The 21,934-nt window shown below is 51.3% G+C and overlaps 1 protein-coding gene and 1 long non-coding RNA gene across 5 annotated transcripts in view; one reads left to right on the forward strand and one right to left on the reverse strand.

Moving 5' to 3' along the window:
• Positions 1-21,934, forward strand: part of LOC102945483 (class I histocompatibility antigen, F10 alpha chain-like) — a 108,207-nt gene that overhangs the window by 9,396 nt on the left and 76,877 nt on the right. For all 4 annotated transcript variants that reach the window (XR_006291003.1, XR_006291004.1, XM_037902415.2 and 1 more), the window contains exons 2-3: positions 2,043-2,306; positions 8,845-9,120. Coding sequence is in view for 2 of the 4 variants with exons in the window: in XM_037902415.2 (XP_037758343.1) it covers positions 2,043-2,306; positions 8,845-9,120 (540 nt within the window). In the remaining 2 variants the exon portion in view is untranslated. The remainder of the gene's footprint in view (positions 1-2,042; positions 2,307-8,844; positions 9,121-21,934) is intronic.
• LOC122465883 lies at positions 1,780-20,919 on the reverse strand. The gene is made up of 3 exons (XR_006291009.1): positions 20,787-20,919; positions 18,277-18,283; positions 1,780-1,790 (listed from the first exon to the last, which is right to left on the reverse strand). It is a non-coding gene; the product is annotated as an uncharacterized LOC122465883 (long non-coding RNA).

Genomic DNA, 21,934 nt, shown 5'->3' on the forward strand with positions numbered 1-21,934 from the left:
TTTGTTTCAGCAAAAACAATGAGGAGTCCTGTGGCACCTTCAAGACTAACAAATTTATATGGGCATAAACTCTCGTGGGCTGGAACCCACTTCGTCAGATGCCTACACGAAATCTTATGCTCAAATAAATGCGTTGGTCGTTAAGGTGCCACAGGACTCCGTGTTTTTTCAATGTGCAGTGGCAATCGAAGCTAACAGAATGTTGGGAATCATTAGGAAAGGGATTGATAAAACAGACAATATCATATTACCTCTATATAAATCCATGGTATGCCCACATCTTGAATACTGCTTGCAGATGTAGTCATTCCATCTGAAAAAAGATATATTGGAATTGGAAAAGGTACAGAAAAGGGCAAGAAACATGATTGGGGTATGGGACGGCTGCTACATGGGGAGAGATGAATAAGATTGGAACTTTTCAACTTGGAAAAGAGACGACTAAGGGGGATATGATCAAAGTCTATAAAATCAAGACTAAGGCTATGTTTTTTTCATGAAGGTCACGGAATCTGTGACTTCCAGCTAACTCCATGACTTCAGCCCACGGTGGCCGGAAGCTGTGGGGTCCCCCTGCCACCTGTAGCAGCTGGGAGTGGTGGGGGGCGGGGGGTGGGCTCCGTGGGGTGTTCGGGGACCAACTGCTCCCAGTTGCTGTGGGCGGCAGGGGGGCCCCGGACCTCTGCGTGGCCTGCAGTTGCCTAGCCCTGGCAGGTGGTGTGTGGGTCACGCAGCTGAGCTCCCCGTGTTGCCATGGATATTTTTAGTAAAAGTCACGGATAGGTCACGGGCTTCCATAGAATCATAGAATATCAGGGTTGGAAGGGACCTCAGGAGGTCATCTAGTCCAACCCCCTGCTCAAAGCAGGACCAATCCCCAATTAAATCATTCCAGCCAGGGCTTCCATGAGCTTTTCTTTGTTGCCCGTGACCTGTCCAGGACTTTTACTAAAAATATTCATGACCAAATCAAAGTCTTCATCATGACTGGTATGGAGAAAGTGAATACCGAAGTGTTATTTACCCCTTCACGTCACACAAGAACTAGGGGTCACCCAAGGAAATTAATAGGCAGCAGGTCTAAAACAAACAAAAGGAAGTATTTCTTCACACAGTACACAGTCAACCAGTGGAACTCCTTGCCAGAGGATGTTGTGAAGGTCAAGACTATAACATGATTCAAAAAAGAACTAGGTATGTTCAGGGAGGATAGGTCCATCAGTGAGTATTAGCCAGGATGAGCAGGGATGGTGTCCCTAGCCTCTGTTTGCCAGAAGCTGGGAATAGGCGATGGGATGGATCCCTTGATGATGACCTGTTCTGTTCATTCCCTCTGGGGCACCCGGCATTGGCCACTGTCGGCAGACAGGATACTGGGCTAGATGGACCTTTGGTCTGACCCAGTATGGTCGTTCTTATGTTCTGAATAAATGATAGTAAATTGTGTGCACAGCCAGTGTCCTGGCTCCCACCTGTCTCTTGCACACTTTCCGCTGCCCAACTTGCCTTTCCCAGCTTCAGCTCCTGCATCTCCTACCCCCAGTCCTCCTGCCCCACCCTCTCCCATAACACCCCCTTCCTTTTCCCCACACCGCACTCCAGCCCTGCCCCTCCTCCTGGGCTTCCTTTCCTTTGTCACACTCCCCTGTACCCCCAATGCACTCTCCCTATATGTACTAGTGGCACCTTAGAGACTAACCAATTTATTTGCCACTAGTCCTCCTTTTCTTTTTGCGAATACAGACTAACACGGCTGCTACTCTAAAATCTCCCTATATGCTCCCCTACTCCTCACACATGCTTCAGCCCCCCTGTACGTCCCCACCCCTTCCCCTCCTCACTCCCCCTCCAGCCCTGCCTCCCTTTCTCCTTCTACCCCACCATCTTTCTCCCCGGTCAGGCCGTTCTGTGAGCCCTTCCCCAGGTCTCCCTCCCACAGGAGCGCTCCTGAGGGCTGGCGCCACCTCTTGTGTATTGCCAGGGGCTCCCTGGCAGGGTCTGGTTGGGTCTGACTCCCCCTCCCCAATCTCCCCCCATCCCAGGCCTGCACTCCAGGCGCATATTGGACACGGTGGTGTCGGAGCCCGGCCCGGGGCTGCCCTGGTACAGCCGTGTTGTGTACGTGGACGATCAGGTCAACTATGTCTACACCAGCAAGATGCAGAAGGTGAAGCCTGGCCCAGTGTGGATGGTGCAGAACAAGGATGTGGAGTTCTGGAATGAGATGACCTGGTGGGGACAGCGCTTCCAGAAATGGTACAACGTGAGTCTGAACACCCTGAGTCAGCTCTACAACCAGAGCGAGGGTGAGTGAAGGACACGACCCAACCTAGGGATGCGTGTTGGGGATGGGGGGAAGGGACAGCCCTCAGGGGCATTTTCTCGCTGGAGTCAGTGTGAATGTGGGGGACAAAGGGACATGGGGCGGGAGAAGGGCTGCAGGATGGAGGGTTCACGCGAAAGACATTTTTTGACATCCTCCAAAGTGGGACTCTCATACTGTCCCCTCCCCAAACAGCCCAGATTTCTGCTACCAGTCCCACTTGCAGCTGCCTCTGCTGCCCTTCGGGGGACACCCCTTCCCCCGCCCCGCCCCGCCCCTTGTCGGCGGTTATTTCCCAGGCAGAGGTGCGAAAGCCAGAAGTTCCCATCAGACCCGGCTAGTCTGACCTCCTGGTGACCCAGGCCAGAGAACCCCACCCAGCGATTCCTGCACGGAGGGGTTTGTTCCTCCCAGCTACGACAGTGACACTGGGAGACCCTAGAGCTAGAACAGGGCTCTGAGACATCTTGTCTCCATTCCCAGACACCGAGTGATGGAGAATCCCAATATCGACTGCCCCAAGTGTTCAGACGTCGCGAGTCAGGCCCCAAAAATCCTGAGTATGCTTTAAATGTCATGAGTATTCTGGGAATAATACTGGAGCTTATTTTTATTTGCCCTCTGGTTTGAGCCTTTCGGGGACACATTTCCGGGGTTTCCCCTGCTCCTAGAAGGACTAGAAGTTACTGCTGTAAGAAAAGAGCTGAGACTATCCTCTAATCCCATGAGTCCAGGAACTGGGGATTTAATAACCCCCCCCCCACTATCATGAGACGCACAGTAAAGTCACAAGAGCAGGCAGTGCTGCATTCACCCAGCCCTGGGGAGAAGTTGCTCACCGGTGAGCCTCCTTCATTGTTTGCTTTGTCTTATTTCCAGAGTGAGTTTATTGAAGGTCAGATTCCTCTTCACTCCGCAGAGTGAGGGTCTGACATTGACTTGGGCTGGAGAGTTAGTGAGAGAATCAGCCCCTGCAACGTGCAGAGACTCCCGGGCTTCCAAACCCCAGCACGTGTCCCCGAGTTGGAGCCCCCGGGGTCAGGCAGGTTCCCCTGCACATTATCGATAGATGTGTAAAGAGCCGTTCTTCCTGCTCGGTCCCTGATGTGTGGGGCTGTAGCCACCTGGCCAGGCCCCGGATTGTGCTGTCTCACTTAGCACGGGGATGATCCATAAGCATTCAGTGCCGGGCACTGCTGAACTGTCCCTGGCAGGTGAGGGTCTCCCTGATGTAATTGCTCTGCCCTTCCTGACAGGGGACTGGCGAATGAAAATCCCTGATTTCCCCATGTCAGTGGTACTGGCCTGTGACATTGGTCCTCACCCAGGAGTGTCCCCAACCCTCCTGGTACCCTCCCGCCCCCAGCACTGAGACAGCAGCAATGAGAACTAATTCCCATCCTGTCCTGGACACCTGGGTTCCTGAGGGCCTTGCCCCAGAACTAAGAGACAGGGCAGAGGGTTGCCAAGAGTCTGCCCCCAGTGCGCCCCCTCTGTAGCTAGTTTAACCCTCTCCTAACTCGTCTCACCCATTGGTCCCCTGCTGCTGAGCCCGTTCAGCCTGACCTGCTCATACAGACACTGGCCTCCCCAGTGCTGAGAGAGGGGCTCCACTCACCTGCCCCTAACTGCGCTGGCGAGCTGCTGTTCTGTCCCCGCCGCCCCCTCCCCGACCACTGTCCCGGCTGCCCCCTCCTGCCCTCCTCCCCCCATTTATCCCCTCCTTGCAGTCCTGTGGCTGCCAGCTCGCCAGAGACTGTCCTGAGTCCTGCATCTTGGCCACCAAGAGTGTTCCCCTCTCTAGCTGTGTCTGCCCCCAACACGCACATGGGGGAATTTGGGGTCTGGTCCCTCTGAGACTCCATCAGTGCCCCCACCCTGCTCATCCCTGTGGAGTGCAGCACAGAGGAGAAGAGGGATGGGTGGGGAGGCCTGACCCACCCCACTTCTCTCGGGTGCCTGGCTTGGGATCTCTGTGTGTCTGTGACCAGCTGCCCTGCACCTCTCAAGATTCTCAGTGGTTCTTTCCTTGTTACTCCATCCCTTTTCCCCTCCGTTGTTTTCTCACCTTTTGACTTTAGTTGGTGTAAATAGTTAGTTGGACTCTCGTAGCAGAGTTTCTTCTGCTCCTGAAACTGGGCAAGCCTCGGTCTCCGGGTTTCAAACCCGGGGCCTCCTGCGGCAAGCCCAGGCCTTTGAGCGACCTGCACTCTAGCTGTCTAAAGTGTGTGACTGAGATTCCTCTTGCGGATCGCTGTCAGCTCTGCCACCAGTTCAGACCACATGTGAAAAAGGACAGGGAGACCAGGCTGAAGTACTGAAGCCAGGATTGAAGCACTCAATCTACCTCAAAGCTTCTCACCTTTCGGGAGCCCAGAAAGAGCTGGCAGATTAGCTCTTCTCACCGCGAATGGCCCCTATGCCCCAACATAGCAAGGACCATTTTCCAGTGGTGGGGTACTCCCCTCGTAGACCTGTTCACAACCAGACAGAACAGGAAATGTCTGCAGTTCTGCTGTCTGCGTGTGTCATAACCGTACAGCTAAGGGTAGCCTAGAATTCCTCCTTACCTGTAAGGGGTTAAGAAGCTCAGGTAACCTGGTTGGCACCTGACCAAAAGGACCAATGGGGAAAGAAGATACTTTCAAATCGGGGAGGCTTTGTTTTGGTGTGTTCTCTGGGGAAGCAGAGAAGCATCAGGTCAGAAAACTCCTTCTTGTATAAACCAATCCTGAACCAGTCTCTAAGATTACAAAAATAGTAAGTAAAGCCAGGCAAGGCGTGTTACATTATCTTTTGTTTTAGCTTGTGGATTTTTGCTTTGCTAGAGTGAGGTTTATCCCTGTTTTTTTTTTTCTCTCTGTAACTTTGAAACTAAAGCTAGAGGGGGTTCCTCTGTGTTTTTGAAGCTTTTGTTATTCTGTAAAGTATTTACCATCCTGATTTTACAGAGGTGATTCTTTTACCTTTTCTTTAAATAAAATTCTTCTTTTAAGAACCTGATTGATTTTTCATTGTTCTTAAGATCCAAGGGTTTGCGTCTGTGTTCACCTGTACCAGTTGGTTAGGATATTATTCTCAAGCCTTCCCCAGGAAAGGGGGTGTAGGGCTTGGGGGAATATTTTGGGGGAACAGGAACTCCAAGTGGTCCTTTCCCTGATTCTTTGTCTAAATCACTTGGTGGAGGCAGCATACTGTTCAAGAACAAGGTGGAATTTGTGCCTTGGGAAAGTTTTTAACCTAAGCTGGTAAAAATAAGCTTAGGGGGTCTTTCATGTGGGTCCCCACATCTGTATCCCAGAGTTCAGAGTGGGGAAGGAACCCTGACAGCGTGTCTGTAACTCGGGCTCGATCCCGGATGCCTTCTTACTCCCTTGGAGAAAGCACCTGTTCTGCACCTTTCCCCCCATTCCTTTTGTGCACAAGGTCTTGCTGAAGGTCAAGAGTGAAGGTTATTCACATAGCCTCAGCCTGGCCACGTCGGCACTAGTTTGGCTTATTTCTAGACCTGTCAGTAGTAACTCCAATGCCGCTCCCTCTTCTTCTGGACCTGATCTCGCAAGATCACGGCCAAATGCTCCATCTGCCTGACAGCTCCATGACAGCTGCAGAACTGGTCTGTTTGGAGCAGGTCTGCTAGGTCTTGCTAAGCAGTAGGAAACCAGTTCCGGAGCTACTTACTTCTCCAAGTGGAAGCGTTTCCATTTGGTCTACCCAGCAAGGCCTCTCACCGGGGTGCCAGAACCTCTCCATGAGTGGGGAGCCACCGGTGCTGAAACTGTGACTCCGCCTCTTCCCCCTGACACCCCCCCGGCTCCACCTCTTCTCCTGAGGCTCCGCCCCCTTCCCCCTGCTCTCACCTGCTGCTGAAGTGGCAGGGCCATGGCCCCTCGGTCCCCCTGTTCCGGCACCCCTGCCTCTCACCGGCAGAGTCATCTCTCAGATGAAGCAGATGCTCCAGAACAGTCTGGAAACAGCCAGGTCTAGCGATTCCATCTGTTGAGGTGCACCTAGCCGCCATCTCATCATTCTACCCCCTGCTGGGTGGTTGATCAGTTTTTTCACATGAAATGTCCATTCACTTCCTCAAGGGCTTTGAAAGGCTATACCCGCAAATCTGGGAGCCTATCCCCCTGGGGGACTTAATCCTGGTCCTGTCAGAGCTCACAGGGCCTCCCTTTGAGCCACTGGCATTATGCCCTCTTGTACCTTTCCTGGAAGGTCGCCTTTCTGGTAGCAATTACCTCAGTCAGGAGGGTCTCGGAGATCAGAGCTCTTGTCAAAACCTCCGTGAACAGTGTTCTTTAACGACAACGTACAATGTCGCCCCCACCCCGTCTTCCTCCCAAAGGCAGTCTTGCACTTCATAGTAATCAGGCTATTTTCCTGCCCATTTTCTTCCCGAAGCCGCACAAGAATAGGGAGGAATGACATCTCCATACTCCATACATAGGCAGGGCATCCTAGTGTTCTGTATAGAAAGGACTATATAGAAAGTCGATCTGTAAATCCACGCAGCTCTTTGTAGCAGTAGGAGATAGGATGAAAGGCTCAGAGAATTTCATCCTGGATCACATTGTCCATTCGCATGTGATACGAGGAGGCAGGTGTCCCACCACCTGCCTTCCTGACGGCCCGTTCTGTGAGACCACAAGGTTCCTCAGTGGTGTTCGTATCCCAGGCCTGATCCAGGACATTTGCAGAGCAGCCACCTGGGCGTCAATACGTACTTTTTCTTCCAACTACGCCATCACCCAGCAAGTTAGAGATGCACTGGGTTTGGCTGGGCAGTGTTGTAATCCACGTGTCCATTGAGAGTCACCGAAGGTGGAATGGACGTGTGCCAGCAGTTGAAGAAGAAAAAATGGTTACTAACCTTTCTGTAACTGTTGTTCTTTGGGACGTGTTGCACACGTCCATTCCCCGAGCCACCCTCCTACCCCTCTGTTGGAGTTGCTGGCAAGAAGGAACTGAGAAGGTGCGGGGTCAACTGGTCCCCTCACACTGCGACATGAGCGCATCGTACCAGGGGGCGCTAGTGCCAGCCTGAGGGGTATCACCGAGGGGAATCACCGAGGGGAAAAGTTTCCGGCGACTGTGTGCAGGGCACGTACACCTAGCGTGGAATGGACGTGTGCAACACAGCTCTGAGAACAACCGTTACAGGAAGGTTAGTAACTGGTTTTTGTCCAAACCTGGGGCATGGTTCAGGGATGCAGCTTAGTGGGCTTGGCTCTCACCTGTGGCTGTGACACCAAATGGTATTTTAAGCCCTTGGCCGACATTTTTCCAAACGTGATTAGTGATTTTTGGGTGTCTGATATTCAGAGGCCAGGTGCTTCCACATTCTGATCAGGCCTCCTTAAAGGGTCTCAGTTGGGCACCCAAAATCACTAGTGATTGCTGAAAATCTAGGCATTTACCTCGATGTATCTAATGCAGGGTGGGGGAGGGGTGAAAATACTTGGGACCCTGTTTGGGTTATTTTTGTGCCCCCACATTCTGCCCTGTTTGCCAAGCGAGGGGTCTGATCCGTTCCATACACGTTTCAGTCTTCCTCGTGATCCCCACAGTGATCTCTGTTCACCACAGCCTCCCTCCCTCTCGCCTAAATTCTCCTTCCTGTCCCCATCCTCACGTCCCACCCCCCAGTCTCCCTCCCTGTCTCCTGTCAGCCCAGGGGTGGCTGTATTAACTGAGTCTGCTCTTGGTTGTGTGCGAGATGGGGGCCGTTGTTGTGAAGATTAGTCTGGCTGTAGGAAAATGGTGGCCAGCTGCACTAAAGGCCGTCAATGGCCTGATCCTTACAGGGAATCACCTTGAGACAGTGGCCATGTGAAAAAGAGGCCAAGTATCCGAAGTTGGTGCTTTGCCGTTCCTAGATTGAGCTGGGGGCATGGGGAAGATGGGGCAGGGAAACACAGGGACCCTGGGGATTCTGTGAGGTCATTAAACCAGAGCAGAGGTTAGTGTCGGGGACAGACTTCCTGTACCCCCTCCTCACAAGGACATGGTGGTACTGTGAATGGAGGAGGTGGGGGACCAAGTGACCCTGAGGACCTGCAAAATTAATACAACCATAGCAGGAGAGATGGGTACAGACACCCTGAACACTCTCTCTCTCTCTCTCTCCTCCTGACTACCAGAACTGGGGGGATCCTCAGAGAACAGAAGAGAGCTGGAGGGGATAGACCCCTGTCATATCCGAAGTACTCCCTTTGGGGTTGTGCCACCCTGCACCCCCTGCAGGGAACATACAAGAACAAGCAGCAGTGAGGTACTCCTTGAAGGTTGTGAGCTCTCTGCAGTGTGTGTGTGGGGGGCGGGAGCGCTCCCTGCGGGTTTGGGCTCCCTTCTGAAAGGAGCTGGAAGGGTTCAGGACCCCACAGCATAAGGGGAAACCCCATTTCTCAGGGGACGGAGGGCCCAATAACAAAAGGAGGATCCACTGGGCTACCTGCAGTGGTGTCTTGGTGAGATTTTCAGAGAGAGGCTGCTGCTGACCCTCAGCTGTGTTTTAGGGTTTCACATTATCCAGGTGATAAGCGGCTGTGATCTCCGGGAAGACAACGTCATTCAGGGGTTTTACCAGGATTCGTATGACGGACGAGACTTTCTTACCTTCGATAAGGAGACCATGACTTGGGTAGCAGCAGACATTGGGGCTCAGATCACCAAGAGGAGATGGGAGGCTGAAGTAGTTGACAACCAGAGGTGGAAGCGCTTTACGGAGGAGAAATGTATTCCCTGGCTAAGGAGTTCTCTAGAGTACGGGAAGGAGACTCTGCAGAGGAAAGGTAAGATGGGGGACAAGCCCCACCCAGGAGGTCACTACTGGTTGCATCTCCATTCCCCAGCCCCAGTTCCAAAATGGAGCAGGGGGGTAGGGGGCCGTTCAACTAACCTTGCACCAGGGATGGGTGGGGAACCCCCCCCCCCCGCCCACTCTGGTGGAAAAAGATATAAGAAATTGATAAATTTTAAAAGCAGCTCACTGTCCCCGTCCAGGTGGGATCAGGCCACTCTTTGTTCCCAGCCCAGAAGTGACTCCTCCTTTCTGTGGCCCACCCCATATCACCTCCAAGGCCCCGCCTCCATCTTTGTCTTCTTTCCCGGGCAAACAGGTCTCCAGGTGACTCTCTCTTCAGCTCTTTGTTCTCTCCGCTGCCCATAACTGGCTGGCTCCAAGTTCGGATGGGCCTTCGGGTCATCAGTCGCTAAGTTACAAAGTGTCCAGGCCATGGTCTGGGGTCCAGGCTGCTAGACTGGGTCACACCTGGTCTTCTAGAACAGCAGACACCCCCCCTCCCACCTTGGGTAGGCATGTAGCACATGGGGGAAACTGAGGCATACACAGTATACACACGCAACATTAGGAAAATGTCCCACTTCATCACACAGGTTGCTTAGAGAGGATGTGGAATCCCCGTCATTGGAAGTTTTTAACAACAGGTTGGACAAACACCTGTCAGGGATGGTCTAGGTTAACTTGGTGCTACCTGAGATTGGGGCTGGACTAGATGACCTTGAAGGCCCTTTTAGCCCAGCATTTCTATGGCTCCATGAATGGTGAAAAGGACATTAGAGGCATTTACAAACTAAACACAGACATTTATTCCTGTCCAACAGACTTCCGCAGCTGATGATAGAAACAGCGCTGCCAGCTGCGAGTAGACCCGGCCATTTACCATGTTAGAATCATGAAATTCTACAGAAAAGAAAGACGTCCCCCACCGTAGACACACAAGCAGCTACTGCTCACAGACCTAGCGCACCGCACAGGGTGTGCAGACAGCACTGCGCAGCCAGAGCACTGAGTGCATCACTGAACGCGAGCAAATACTAAACTCTGACTAACAGAGTTTTTATCTATTCAAATTTTGGAAATTATTTTGTGCAAATAAAACATTATTACAGAAAACTATTACATCTGAAAAGCAAAAAGTGGGTCAGTGAGCAGACAGATGAGGCCGGAAATCCCACACAGGACACTCCAAGTGCCAGAGAAAAGCTAGGGAGGGGTTGACTGGTTCTTGCAGGGAGACAAGGCAGAGCTCATCCGTCTTCCTCTCTGGGGTCCCCTCACATTGTGGCACAGACTCCACCAGGCTCAGTTAAGCTGCAGAAGTTAAACACAGGTAATGTCTATTAAAGGGAACCTGCCATCATGTTTTGCAATGACAGTGCACACTGCTGTGGGACGGTCGCCCTAGTGGCTGCAGGGTTCAGTGGACAAAATCTCAAACCCCACTGACAAAGCTTGTAGCTCCAGTGTCAGCGACCCGTGCTGGGCTCTGTCCCTCCTGCTTCCTCCCTGCAGTTCACTGGAGACTGTTCTCTGAAGCAGCTGGAGTTATCCTTGCAAAAGCTGAGCTCAGCCTACACTGTGTCAGCAGCCACAGAGAAATCCCTCTCACTAGAGTCTTTCACACCTAATTCATCGCAGAGAAAACAAGGGGGATTTGGCTACAAACCTGTTCCTGCACCCCCATGTGAATAAAAGGGAAATAAGAGATCCAGAACCCCCCTGTCCCGCTCCTTGGGGCTGGTTTGCTAGAGGGTCCAATGACTTGGACTAGGTGTCTCTCTCCAGAGGCCTCAGTGCGAGCAGTGAACCCCTAGGCTACAGCCTCCATCACTTACCCTTGGCAGATAGGTCAGAGCCACTAGATCCTTGGTCGTTTGCTGTGCAGAGGAGGAGGAGAAGAGAGAGGATATTAGTATCTCTCACAGGGCAGGGTTTCAGCGTAGTTAGTAGATACGGGGACTCCTATCCAAAGGGAACAGTCATCACCTCACTCTTCCCTAGCAGTGAGCTGGTTGGTGCACAGACCAGTCTACAGGGCAGCTGCCCAGGATTTCCATTATTCCCATGCAAAAAACGTCACCACTGCAGGGGGTCAGCACTGCTCTGTGCTCTTCATGCCTCGTCAGAACGGGAGCACGGACTACTCAACATTCAACGGCTGGAAAAGTAGGAGATGCTGGGCTAAGGATACTCAGGCCAAACAACTCTGCCCCCTTCCGTCTGTTCCCAGAGGGGTCCCTCACGCAGACCACAGATGTCACCCTCACCCCTGCCAATGAACAGCAATTCCCACCTTAATCAATGGCGCTGCACTGAACAGTGTGGATGGTATGAAGAGGCATGCTGATTTGAGGTGGTGCTGGGCACACAGACAAGGACAAGTCTGGTTTGGCATGGTGCTGTTCTATTTCCTGTTCCTATTCCCAGACCCACTGGGGCAGAGTTTGAGTTGTGTGGGAAGCATCATTCTACCTCTGCATATCCTGGTTTGCCAACCTTTGACTTCTGGGAATTAAACACTCTGCAGGAAAGGGGCATGGCCTCCCTCAGAGCCTGAGAGCAAGGGAGGGCCAGACCTTGGCTGCCATGCAGGAAGCAGAAGGGCAGGACGGGAACTGGACATATAAGAGGCGAGCCCTGCAGCTCAGTTGAGCAGGAGTTGCTGAGGAAGTCACACGCTTCCAGCCCGCTGCGGGAGTCCTTGGAAGACTCCTGGTATCTTGGATGCGTCCTTGGGACAACAGAACTGCGAGAAGCCCGACGCTGAGGAGCTGCTGGGATTGCCACTGGCAGTGTGCACTGCGGGGAGACGGAGGACAACCCGGAGTTCAGCTCCACCCAGGGGGAGGGGAGGGGAGTAAGTAGCCCAGGGGCAGCTGACTGCTGTCCAGCTACGTTGCTGGCTGGCACTAGTCAGTGTGTTGCGGCTGGATCCCCGCTGAGCCAGTGTCAGACCGCTCTGCCGTTGTTACAGCCCTGGGCTGGGACACGGTGGAGTTGGGTAGGCTCACGTTCCCCTACCACCCTAACCCCGGGGTTGGCAGCCTCCCCACCTTAGGCCCGGAGGCCTGAGCAAGTCGATAGCCCCTGCCTGAGCCCCAGGCTGTTCCCTGCTCTACCCTGCCGGAGGGTTGGCGCCTTAGACGGCCAACTGCCCCCTTGCTTCAACTGTTGTTCCAGGAGTGTGTCCGCAAAGGGGTGTTGCCTCCCTCAGAGACGGACACCGAGGGAGAGCCACACCCGCCTACACGCTTACACACCCATTCTGACAGGACACAGGGAGCCCACGGCAGGGCTGAGCACCAGCAACCTTAACTCCCCATTAACAAAGTTCCTGCATGTGAATTTCCATTGCTCTGGAGTAACGAGGAGGAGGAGGGAGGGAGGCAGGACTGAGGGCCAGCTGTAGGAGGAAGGATGGTGCTCTGAGGAGGTTTTGTTGGCACTTCTCAAACCCCCTCAGTTACCCGCTGGGGGCACCCCTGAGAGGATAAAGAGAGAGCTGGACGGCTACACCCTAGCAGGGCCCGGCAGATCTGTGCACTTTACACCAGCTCTTGGTGCCAGGCATTAGATGGCCTCCAAGACAGTCCATAATTTGTGTAAATATCTCCCATAGTTGTTAGTCTTGGTCTTGTTCCTAAAGGAGACAACTGAGGAGGGGATTTGAACTCGTGGTCATCGAGGAGACAGAGTGGTGCTGATCTGAAGTCAGTGGAAAGACTCCCATTGGCTTCACAGGCTTTGGATCAGGCCCAGATTTCACGAGCACTGAACCCCAACTTTCAGGTAAGTCAAAAGAAGTGTGACATTAAAAGCAGGTCAGACAACTTCAGGGTCACACTCAGCCACACACAGCCCAGCTCTAGGGGGATAATAATTCAGCCCAAAACCACCGTATACGTTCCTGACTATCACCTTGTCTGCACTAGCAAAATTGAGACCCGTACCCACAAGCAATGCAATTCCACCAGAGAGAGCAATGGTGGAGCAATTGAGGAGATGGGGTTCAAGTGGCTTTAACCACTGTATCATCTAGAGTTCCTCTGAGCAACGTTAGACAACATGTCAGCAGCACTCTACACTACTGAAGAAGACCTCTGCTGGGAAAATAATACCGCAGAGCGCGGATTATCCAACAGATTCTGGGAATCTATTAGGGACAATTTTTATTCCAGAAGGTGGAGAAAGCTACTAGGTGAGAGGCTGTTCTAGGTTTGATTTTGACAAACAGGGAGGAACTGGTTGAGAATTTGAAAGTGGAAGGCAGCTTGGGTGAAAGTGATCATGAAATCATAGAGTTCACGATTCCAAGGAATGGTAGGAGGGAGAACAGCGCAATAAAGACAATGGATTTCAAGAAGGCAGACTTTAGCAAACTCAGGAAGTTGGTAGGTAAGATCGCATGGCAGCAGGGCCGTCCCTAAGAGGGTGCGGGTCCCGGAACAACCCCCCCTCCACTTCAGGCCCCCCCCAACCCCGCCCCTTCCTGCTCCCACCCCCATTCCACCCCTTGCCCCCCGCCTCTTCCTGCCCCTGCACACCCCGCAGGGGGGAGGGGCAGACCCTGCCCCCATTCCGCCGCTGCCCCAGACCCCTGCCCCCCCCGAGCGATGCTGGGAGCTGGCGAGGCAAAGCAAAGCAGGGCCAGTGGCGCTGCCAGTCCCCGCGCCACACGGGCCTCGCATCCTCCTCAAGCGGGTGTAGAGCGGAGCAGGCCGGTCGCACTGCCACCAGTCCCCGTGCCGCCCAGGCCCCATGTCCCCTGAAACGTGCGGCCCCCCTCGAAAGCGCAGGGCCCGGGGCAACCACCCTGAACTGTCCAATGGACAGGAAGGCTCTGCATGGGAAGCAAGTCTAAAGGGAAAGACAGTTTGAGAGAGTTGGAAAGTATTCAAGGAGACATTATCGAGGGCACAAGTGTAACCTATCCCACTGCTTAGGAAAGACAGGAAGGATGGCAAGAGACCACGCAGGCTTAACCAGGAGATCTTCAACGATCTGAAACTCAAGACTCCTACAAAAAGTGGAAACTAGGTCAAACTACAAAGGATAACTATAAACAAACAACACAAGCAGGCAGGGACAAAATTAGAAAGGCCAAGGCACAAAATGAGATTACAGTAGCTAGAGACATAAAGGGTAACAAAAAGTCATTCTATAAATACATTAAAAGCAAGGACAGGGTCGGCCCGTTACTCAAGGAGGAGGGAATGACAATAACAGAAAATGTGGAAAAGGCAGAAGTGCTAAATGACTTTTCTGTTTCGGTTTTCACCAAAAAGTTTCATAAGTGATTGGACGTCTAACGTAGTGAATGCCAATTAAAATGAGGTAGAATCTGGGGCTAAGATAGGGAGTGAACAAGTTAAACATGATTTAGACAAGTTAGATATCTCCAAGTTGCCAGGACCTGATCAAATACATCCTAGAATACTCAAGGAGCTGACTGAGGAGATATCTGAGCCATTAGCGATGATCTTTGAAAAGCCATGGAAGATGGGGGAGATTCCAGAGGACTGTAAGAGGGCAAACATAGTGCTAGTCTCTTGAAAAGGGGATAAGGACAACCTGGGGAATTACAGACCAGTCAGATTAATTTCAGTACCCAGAAAGAAAATGGAGCAAATAATTAAGCAATCAGTTTGCAAACATCTAAAAGATAACAAGGTGATAAGTAACCCTCAGCATGGATTTGTCAAGATCAAATGGTGTCACACCAGCCTGATAGCTTTCTGTGACAGGGTAACAAGCCTTGTGGATGGGGGAGAAGCGATAGATATGGTATGTCTACACTTTAGTACGGCCTTGTCTACATTGGCACTTTAGAGCGCTGAAATTTTCTTGCTCAGGGTGGGAAAAAACACGCCCCTGAGCAATGCAAGTTTCAGCGTTCTAAAGGGCCCGTGAGGTCACAGCACCGGCGCGGGGAGCCGCACTCCCAGTGCTTTCAGCTACGCCCCTCGTGGGGGTGGCTTTTTTAGAGCGCTGGGAGAGCTCTCTCCTAGCGACGGTGCCGCGATTACACGCTGGTGTCGTGGCAGCGCTTTTACGTTGCTAATGTAGACGAAGCCTAAGACTTCGGCTACTGTCTCACATGGCCGTCTCATCAAGTAGGGAAATACAGCCTAGGTGGAGCTACTGTAAGGTGGGTGCAGAACTGGTTGGAAAACCGCTCCCAGAGAGTAGTTATCAGTGGTTCGCAGTCAGGCTGGAAGGGCATCACAAGTGGGGTCCCACAGAGATCAGTTCTGGGTCCACTTCTATTCCATATCTTCAGCAATGATTTAGATGATGGCATAGAGAGTACACTGATAAAGTTTGTGGAGATACTAAGCAGGAAGAAAAGGAGGACTTGTGGCACCTTAGAGACTAACAAATTTATTTGAGCATCAGCTTTCGTGAGCTACAGCTCACTTCATCGGATGCATTCAGTGGAAAATACAGGGGGGAGATTTATATACATAGAGAACATGAAACAATGGGTGTTACCATACACACTGTAACCAGAGTGATCACTTAAGATGAGCTATTACCAGCAGGAGGGGGGGGGGCAGGAAAACACCTTTTGTAGTGATAATCAAGGTGGGCCATTTCCAGCAGTTGACAAGAACGTCTGAGGAACAGTGGGGGGTGGGGAGTGGGGGGAAATAAACATGGGGAAATAGTTTTGCTTTGTGTAATGACCCATCCACTCCCAGTCCCTATTCAAGCCTAAGTTAATTGTATCCAGTTTGCAAAATAATTCCAATTCAGCAGTCTCTCTTTGGAGTCTGGTTTTGAAGTTTTTTTGTTGAAGTATTGCCACTTGTAGGTCTGTAATCGAGTGACCAGAGAGATTGAAGTGTTCTCCAACTGGTTTTTGAATGTTATAATTCTTGAAGTCTGATTTGTGTCCATTTATTCTTTTACGTAGAGACTGTCCAGTCTGACCAATGTACATGGCAGAGGGGCATTGCTGGCACATGCTGGCATATATCACATTGGTAGATGTGCAGGTGACCGAGCCTCTGATATGTGCAGGTGACCGAGCCTCTGATATTGTGGCTCCATCATTGGAGGTTTTTAAGAGCAGCTTAGACAAACACCTGTCAAGGATAGTCTAGAGATGAAACAGTCGTGCCCTGAGTGCAGGGAACCGGACTAGATGTCCTCTCGAGGTTCTTTCCAGTCCTACGATTCTATGGTACTAGAGCAATAGTTGGAGATTTCCTTAAAATCCTCAGTGTAGACAAGGCCTATGAGTGGGAGCGAGGATTTCCTGTCAGAGCCTCTAGGCTAAAATCCACAAGCAAACACTGATCGCTGTTCAGGGATGGGCACTTGAGAAGAGGCGATGGGTCTCTTGTCACTTACCCTGAGCTACAGCATAGCCGTCTCCCTTCTTCCCTGCAGAGAAAAGGCAAATTTCAGTGAATGCAGCTCCCAAGGCAGGAACCGACTCCGATCTGTGTCCACACCTCAGAAACCAGGCCCCTGGCCCAGCACAGACCCCTGGCGCTCAGTAACGGACTCAAGGTCCGAGGCACTCATGATCGGCAGGAGGGAAAGACACAATGAGACAGAGTTTCCAAAGAACTCAGCCCACTGGGTGCTGAGCTCTTTGGAAAATGGAGCCTCATATAAACTGTAACCTGCACCCAGTTTCTGGGTCTCTCCCTCCAGCAGCTCCCATTGGGGGTCATTAGCTCAGTACCACAGTGGGGCAGTTACACAGTACTGACACTGGTTCCTGTACTGCTGTTGTCCTTAGGCGGGTGTGCAGGGCCCGGCAAGTCCAGGGAGTTCCCACATTCCAATTCTTTACCTGGGCGTTTCTTTTTCCAGACGACTACTCCGATTATACCACCGATCAGGACAACTGCAGTGATAACGCCAGCCACAACGGGATTCAGATTGTTATTTGGTTCTGAAATGGAATGGAGAGAATGATCAATGGGGAAAAATCCCCTCCCCCCACTGAAACCCCCCTTCCATCCCACTGCAGGGATCAGTCAGTCAGCTCCCCAGGTTAGGGCTGAGTCCTGTAACCCTCCACCCCTTCCAGTGAGCTCCACGCAGCCACCATGCACCTACCATGCATTGCACCCCACCATACAAAGTCCTGGACACAGCCTCTACCCCTTCAAGTCATAATACATATGTAGCACTTAAACTAGAAGCCTTTTATAACATTAACCAATCCTCATAAACCTCTGTGTGGGGGAGGATGGATGTCAGTATCGTCCCTAAATTGGAGGGGGGAAAGACTTGCTGAAGGTCACACAGCGAGTCAGTGCAAGAGCCAAGAATTGAACCCAGGAGTGCTGGCTCCCAGCACCTCACCCCCCCCCTTGACCACGCTGACTTTAATGACTAATGGAACAGTCCCATTGTGTCATTCTGGTGAAAAACTGGAAACTGACCTCAAAGCTCTGGATTTCCCTGCCAAGAATGGAGTTACAGACACAATGCATGTTTTTAGAGGAGGCAGGAATTGAACAGGAGAAGACAGAGATATTTTAATACTGTTCTTGGTTTATATAAGCCCGTTAAACCCCGAGTTCTCTATACACATTCAGTTTCACTAATCAGCTTCTCCTGTTGTCAGAAAGAGGTACATAATAAAACAGCAAAAAGAAAAATATTTCTAAGAGAATAAGGACATGTGGACACAAAAATTGGCAGGGGACATGGTAGCAGCATTGTTATGTGAAACCATCTGCTGACGAGAGTCCCGGTGCAGGCTGCCCTCTCAGAAATTGTTTGCACTTCCAAATGCTGCATTTTTCCACATCCCAATTAACCAGGCAAAAAGATGGCTGGAAGGCAGCTCCATGGGTAATAAATTCTTCCAAGACTTTCTTGTGCTAGGGAACTAGGAGACTCTCCCTCCTGATGCAGGGCTCTAATCTGCCTCCTCGCTCCATTCCAAGGCCATACCCTCCCTTCCAGCATCACTGCACACAGAAACAAGCTGCTCCCAAAATTAAACCTCTCTCTCTGGCCACATGGGCAAGGATGAAGGGCCCCCAGAGCCGTGTTTCTGAGAACCTGCTGAAGTTGAGAACAGGCTGGAAGCTGAAGCAAGACGAATTCTGACTGCAAGTAAGGGGCAGATTTGAGCTCCCCTTGGGATATGGTAAATTCTCCATCCCTTAGAGACTTTACATCTGGAATGGGCATCTCTTTCTGAAGGATCAGTTCTAGTTTGCCCACAGGCTACCAGCTTGGTCCCTGGTGTGATTCCCTGCCCTGGCCTATGCAGGAGCTCAGACTGCTCTCTTCCAGCATTAATGCCTCATGATTAATCTTCTCCCTTCTGAGATACTGTATTGTTGTGATGTATCCAACAGCCCCAGAGGCAGAAAACCGGAGAGAAGACATGAGCCCCAGGCACTGTGGGTCCCAACTCTAGCACAAGAACTTGACTGCAGAGGGACAGGGCCAACGGGGACAGGGCCTCACAGACCCTGAGGAAATTCCAGCTTCAGCCTAGAAATCCGAATGAGAATTTTCAGCGTTTGAGTTTAATGGATTCCCCCTCTCCCACTAGAAAAACAGACAAACACACAAATGCCTTACCCCAGGAGACAGAGAGTGGCTCAACCAGGCTTTCATGCTCCACATGGCATGAATAATGGGCTTTGATCTTGGGATCAATCTCCATTGTCACCCAGGTCTGGTAGGTCCCGTCCCCACTGGGTAGGATGCCTTCAGAGTAGGTCTCTTGCTTTCCGCTCTCCCCATTTTTCAGCCAGGTCACGGTGATGTCCCGGGGGTAGAACCCACTGACCTTACAGGAGAGGGTGGTGAGGCCGTCATGAGATGACCTGTCACTCACTTTAGCTGTTGGGCGCACTGGGAAAAAAGAAGAAATTGAAGTTAGTTGTTTCCAAGCTCTAATCCAGGTAGCCTTTGCTGGAGCTTTGCAGCATGAAATTTTCAGACCCCAGCAGGGGCAGAGGATGAGAGTCCATGAGACAGAATCCCTCTGATGAGAGAAAACCACCATGTTAGAGGATTTCTGTGCCCAATTCACAGCATCAGCAATGGTGAACCCCGAATCCAGGCCCCTGACCAGATTCTATGAGTGTGGAAACCAGAAGCCTCTGCTCCCAGCCACAGTGACATGAGTACCTTAAAAGGCTTCACTAAGCTCCAGATACAGGTGTCACAGATGTCAATCCTTAATCACACGCTACGTTTGTGGTCATCTCCTATCACTCTCTGGATATGAAAGAGCGAAGAGTCTTGCCCTGGCCAGGGCTCAAAAAATGAACTAGATAAACTGACCAATTAGAGATGGAAAGGATCATTAAACAAAAAAATGACACATGGTTGTAAACTGCCCCTCAAACTAGCTAATATTAATTGGCTAATTTCTTGTAGGTTGTTACCAAAACTATTTACCCCAATATTATGGATTTCAAAAGGATTTACACATGTTAAACAATAGGTTTCCCAGGCCCGTGGCACTGAAATACACATTACACGGCTGTGTGTGGCTTTTTCTTCTTGACATTTGTAAAGATGACAAAAGGACAAGATAATATTCTGCTGAGGTTTGTGAGTGAAATAAGCAACAGTATAATTGTTGCAAAAAACTAGATACAAATTTCAGGTAACCTTGAACAGCAAGTGTAAAGTGTTTGGGAAGAGAAAAATTGGGTGTATAATGATGCTAACTGATTTGGGAAATTTGTGTCCAAGGTAACAGAGAAGGTACATACATGGGTAATAGTGAGTTAACATTTTGAAGCAGACTATGCTGCAACTGTCCTTCTGAGTCGGAGTGGTAAAGCATTTAACCTCTTCTCTTCTATGTTTGTGCTGATTAATCTTTAACTAAAAAGCTTTGGTAATAAATGTGACTGAGTGTGATTATCAGAGGTCTTATTGATAAAAGAATCAAGTAATAAGTAAGGAAGTGTTGCAGCAAAGGTAGGTCTTGAGAGGGAAGACTTCAAGGACAAGGGGAGCCTTCTTCTGCATTAGTTTGGGGAGGGCAATTCCACATGTAGGGGATGGCATGGAAGGAAGCACATAGATGACTGTGGGAGAAGTTTGGACAAAGAGGCAACAAGGACAAAACTACCGTCATTGGTGGAACAGGGGGGCCGGGGGTAACACAACAAATATGATGGTGCGACAGTGAATGAGGAAGAATTGTATGGTGTTTGAAGCCGGTGTCCAAAGAAGTGGTGGCACTTCCATAATTAAAGTTCAGTGGAGCTTTCTCTACAGTCTATTTTTCAGACTGCTCTCACATGCACACGCACAGGCAGATTGCCTTGATAACTGCTGCATCACTCCAGGGGAAGAGGCAGAATTTGTGCTGTAAATTTGGGCTCATTTGTTCAGGTGGCTCTGGAGATACAGCTCCTCTACAGTGAGCTGCTTTTAAAATTTATCAATTTCTTATATCTTTTTCCACCAGAGTGGGCGGGGGGGGGGGTTGTTTCCCCACCCATCCCTGGTGCAAGGTTAGTTGAACGGCCCCCTACCCCCCTGCTCCATTTTGGAACTGGGGCTGGGGAATGGAGATATAACTTGTAGTGACCTCTTGGGTGGGGCTTGTCCCCCATCTTACCTTTCCTCCGCAGAGTCTCCTTCCCATACTCTAGAGAACTCCTTAGCCAGGGAATACATTTCTCCTCCAGGTAGCGTTTCCACCGCTGGTTCTCAAGTACTTCAGCCTCCCATCTCCTCTTGGTGATCTGAGCCCTAATATCTGCTGCTACCCAAGTCATGGTCTCCTTATCAAAGGTAAGAAAGTCTCGTCCGTCATAGGAATCCTGGTAAAACCCCTGAATGACGTTGTCTTCCCGGAGATCACAGCTGAATATTGTCTGGATAATGTGAAACCCTGAAACACAGCTGAGGGTCAGCAGCAGCCTCTCTCTGAAAATCTCACCCAGTCCCCACTGCAGGTAGCCCAGTGGGTCCTCCCCTTACTACTGGGCCCTCCCTCCCCTGAGAAATGGGGTTCCCACTTATGCTGTGGGGTCCTGAACCCTCCCAGCTCCTTTCAGAAGGGAGCCCAAACCCGCAGGGAGTGCTCCCGCCCCCCACACACACACTGCAGAGAGCTCACAACCTTCAAGGAGTACCTCACTGCTGCTTGTTCTCGTATGTTCCCTGCAGGGGGTGCAGGGTTGCACAACCCCAAAGGGAGTACTCCGGGTATTACAGGGGTCTATCCCCTCCAGCTCTCTTCTGTTCTCTGAGGATCCCCCCAGTTCTGGTAGTCAGGAGGAGAGAGAGAGAGAGAGAGAGTGTTCAGGGTGTCTGTATCCATCTCTCCTGCTATGGTTATATTAATTTTGCAGGTCCTCAGGGTCACTTGGTCCCCCACCTCCTCCATTCACAGTACCCCCATGTCCCTGTAAGGAGGGGGTACAGGAGGTCTGTCCCCGACACTAACCTCTGCTCTGGTTTAATGACCTCACAGAATCCCCAGGGTCCCTGTGTTTCTCTGTCCCATCTTCCCCATGCCCCCAGCTCAATCTAGGAACGGCAAAGCACCAACTTCGGATGCTTGGCCTCTTTTTCACATGGCCACTGTCTCAAGGTGATTCCCTGTAAGGATCAGGCCATTGACGGCCTTTAGTTCAGCTGGCCACCATTTTCCTACAGCCAGGCTAATCTTCACAGCAACGGCTCCCATCTCGCACACAACGACGAACAGACTCAGTTAATACAGCCACCCCTGGGCTGACAGGAGACAGGGAAGGAGACTGGGCGGTGGGACGTGAGGATGGGGACAGGAAGGAGAATTTAGGGGAGAGGGAGGGAGGCTGTGGTGAACAGAGATCACTGTG

Source organism: Chelonia mydas, chromosome 5 (assembly GCF_015237465.2).
Source record: "Chelonia mydas isolate rCheMyd1 chromosome 5, rCheMyd1.pri.v2, whole genome shotgun sequence".
In the NCBI taxonomy this organism is placed as follows: domain Eukaryota; kingdom Metazoa; phylum Chordata; order Testudines; family Cheloniidae; genus Chelonia; species Chelonia mydas.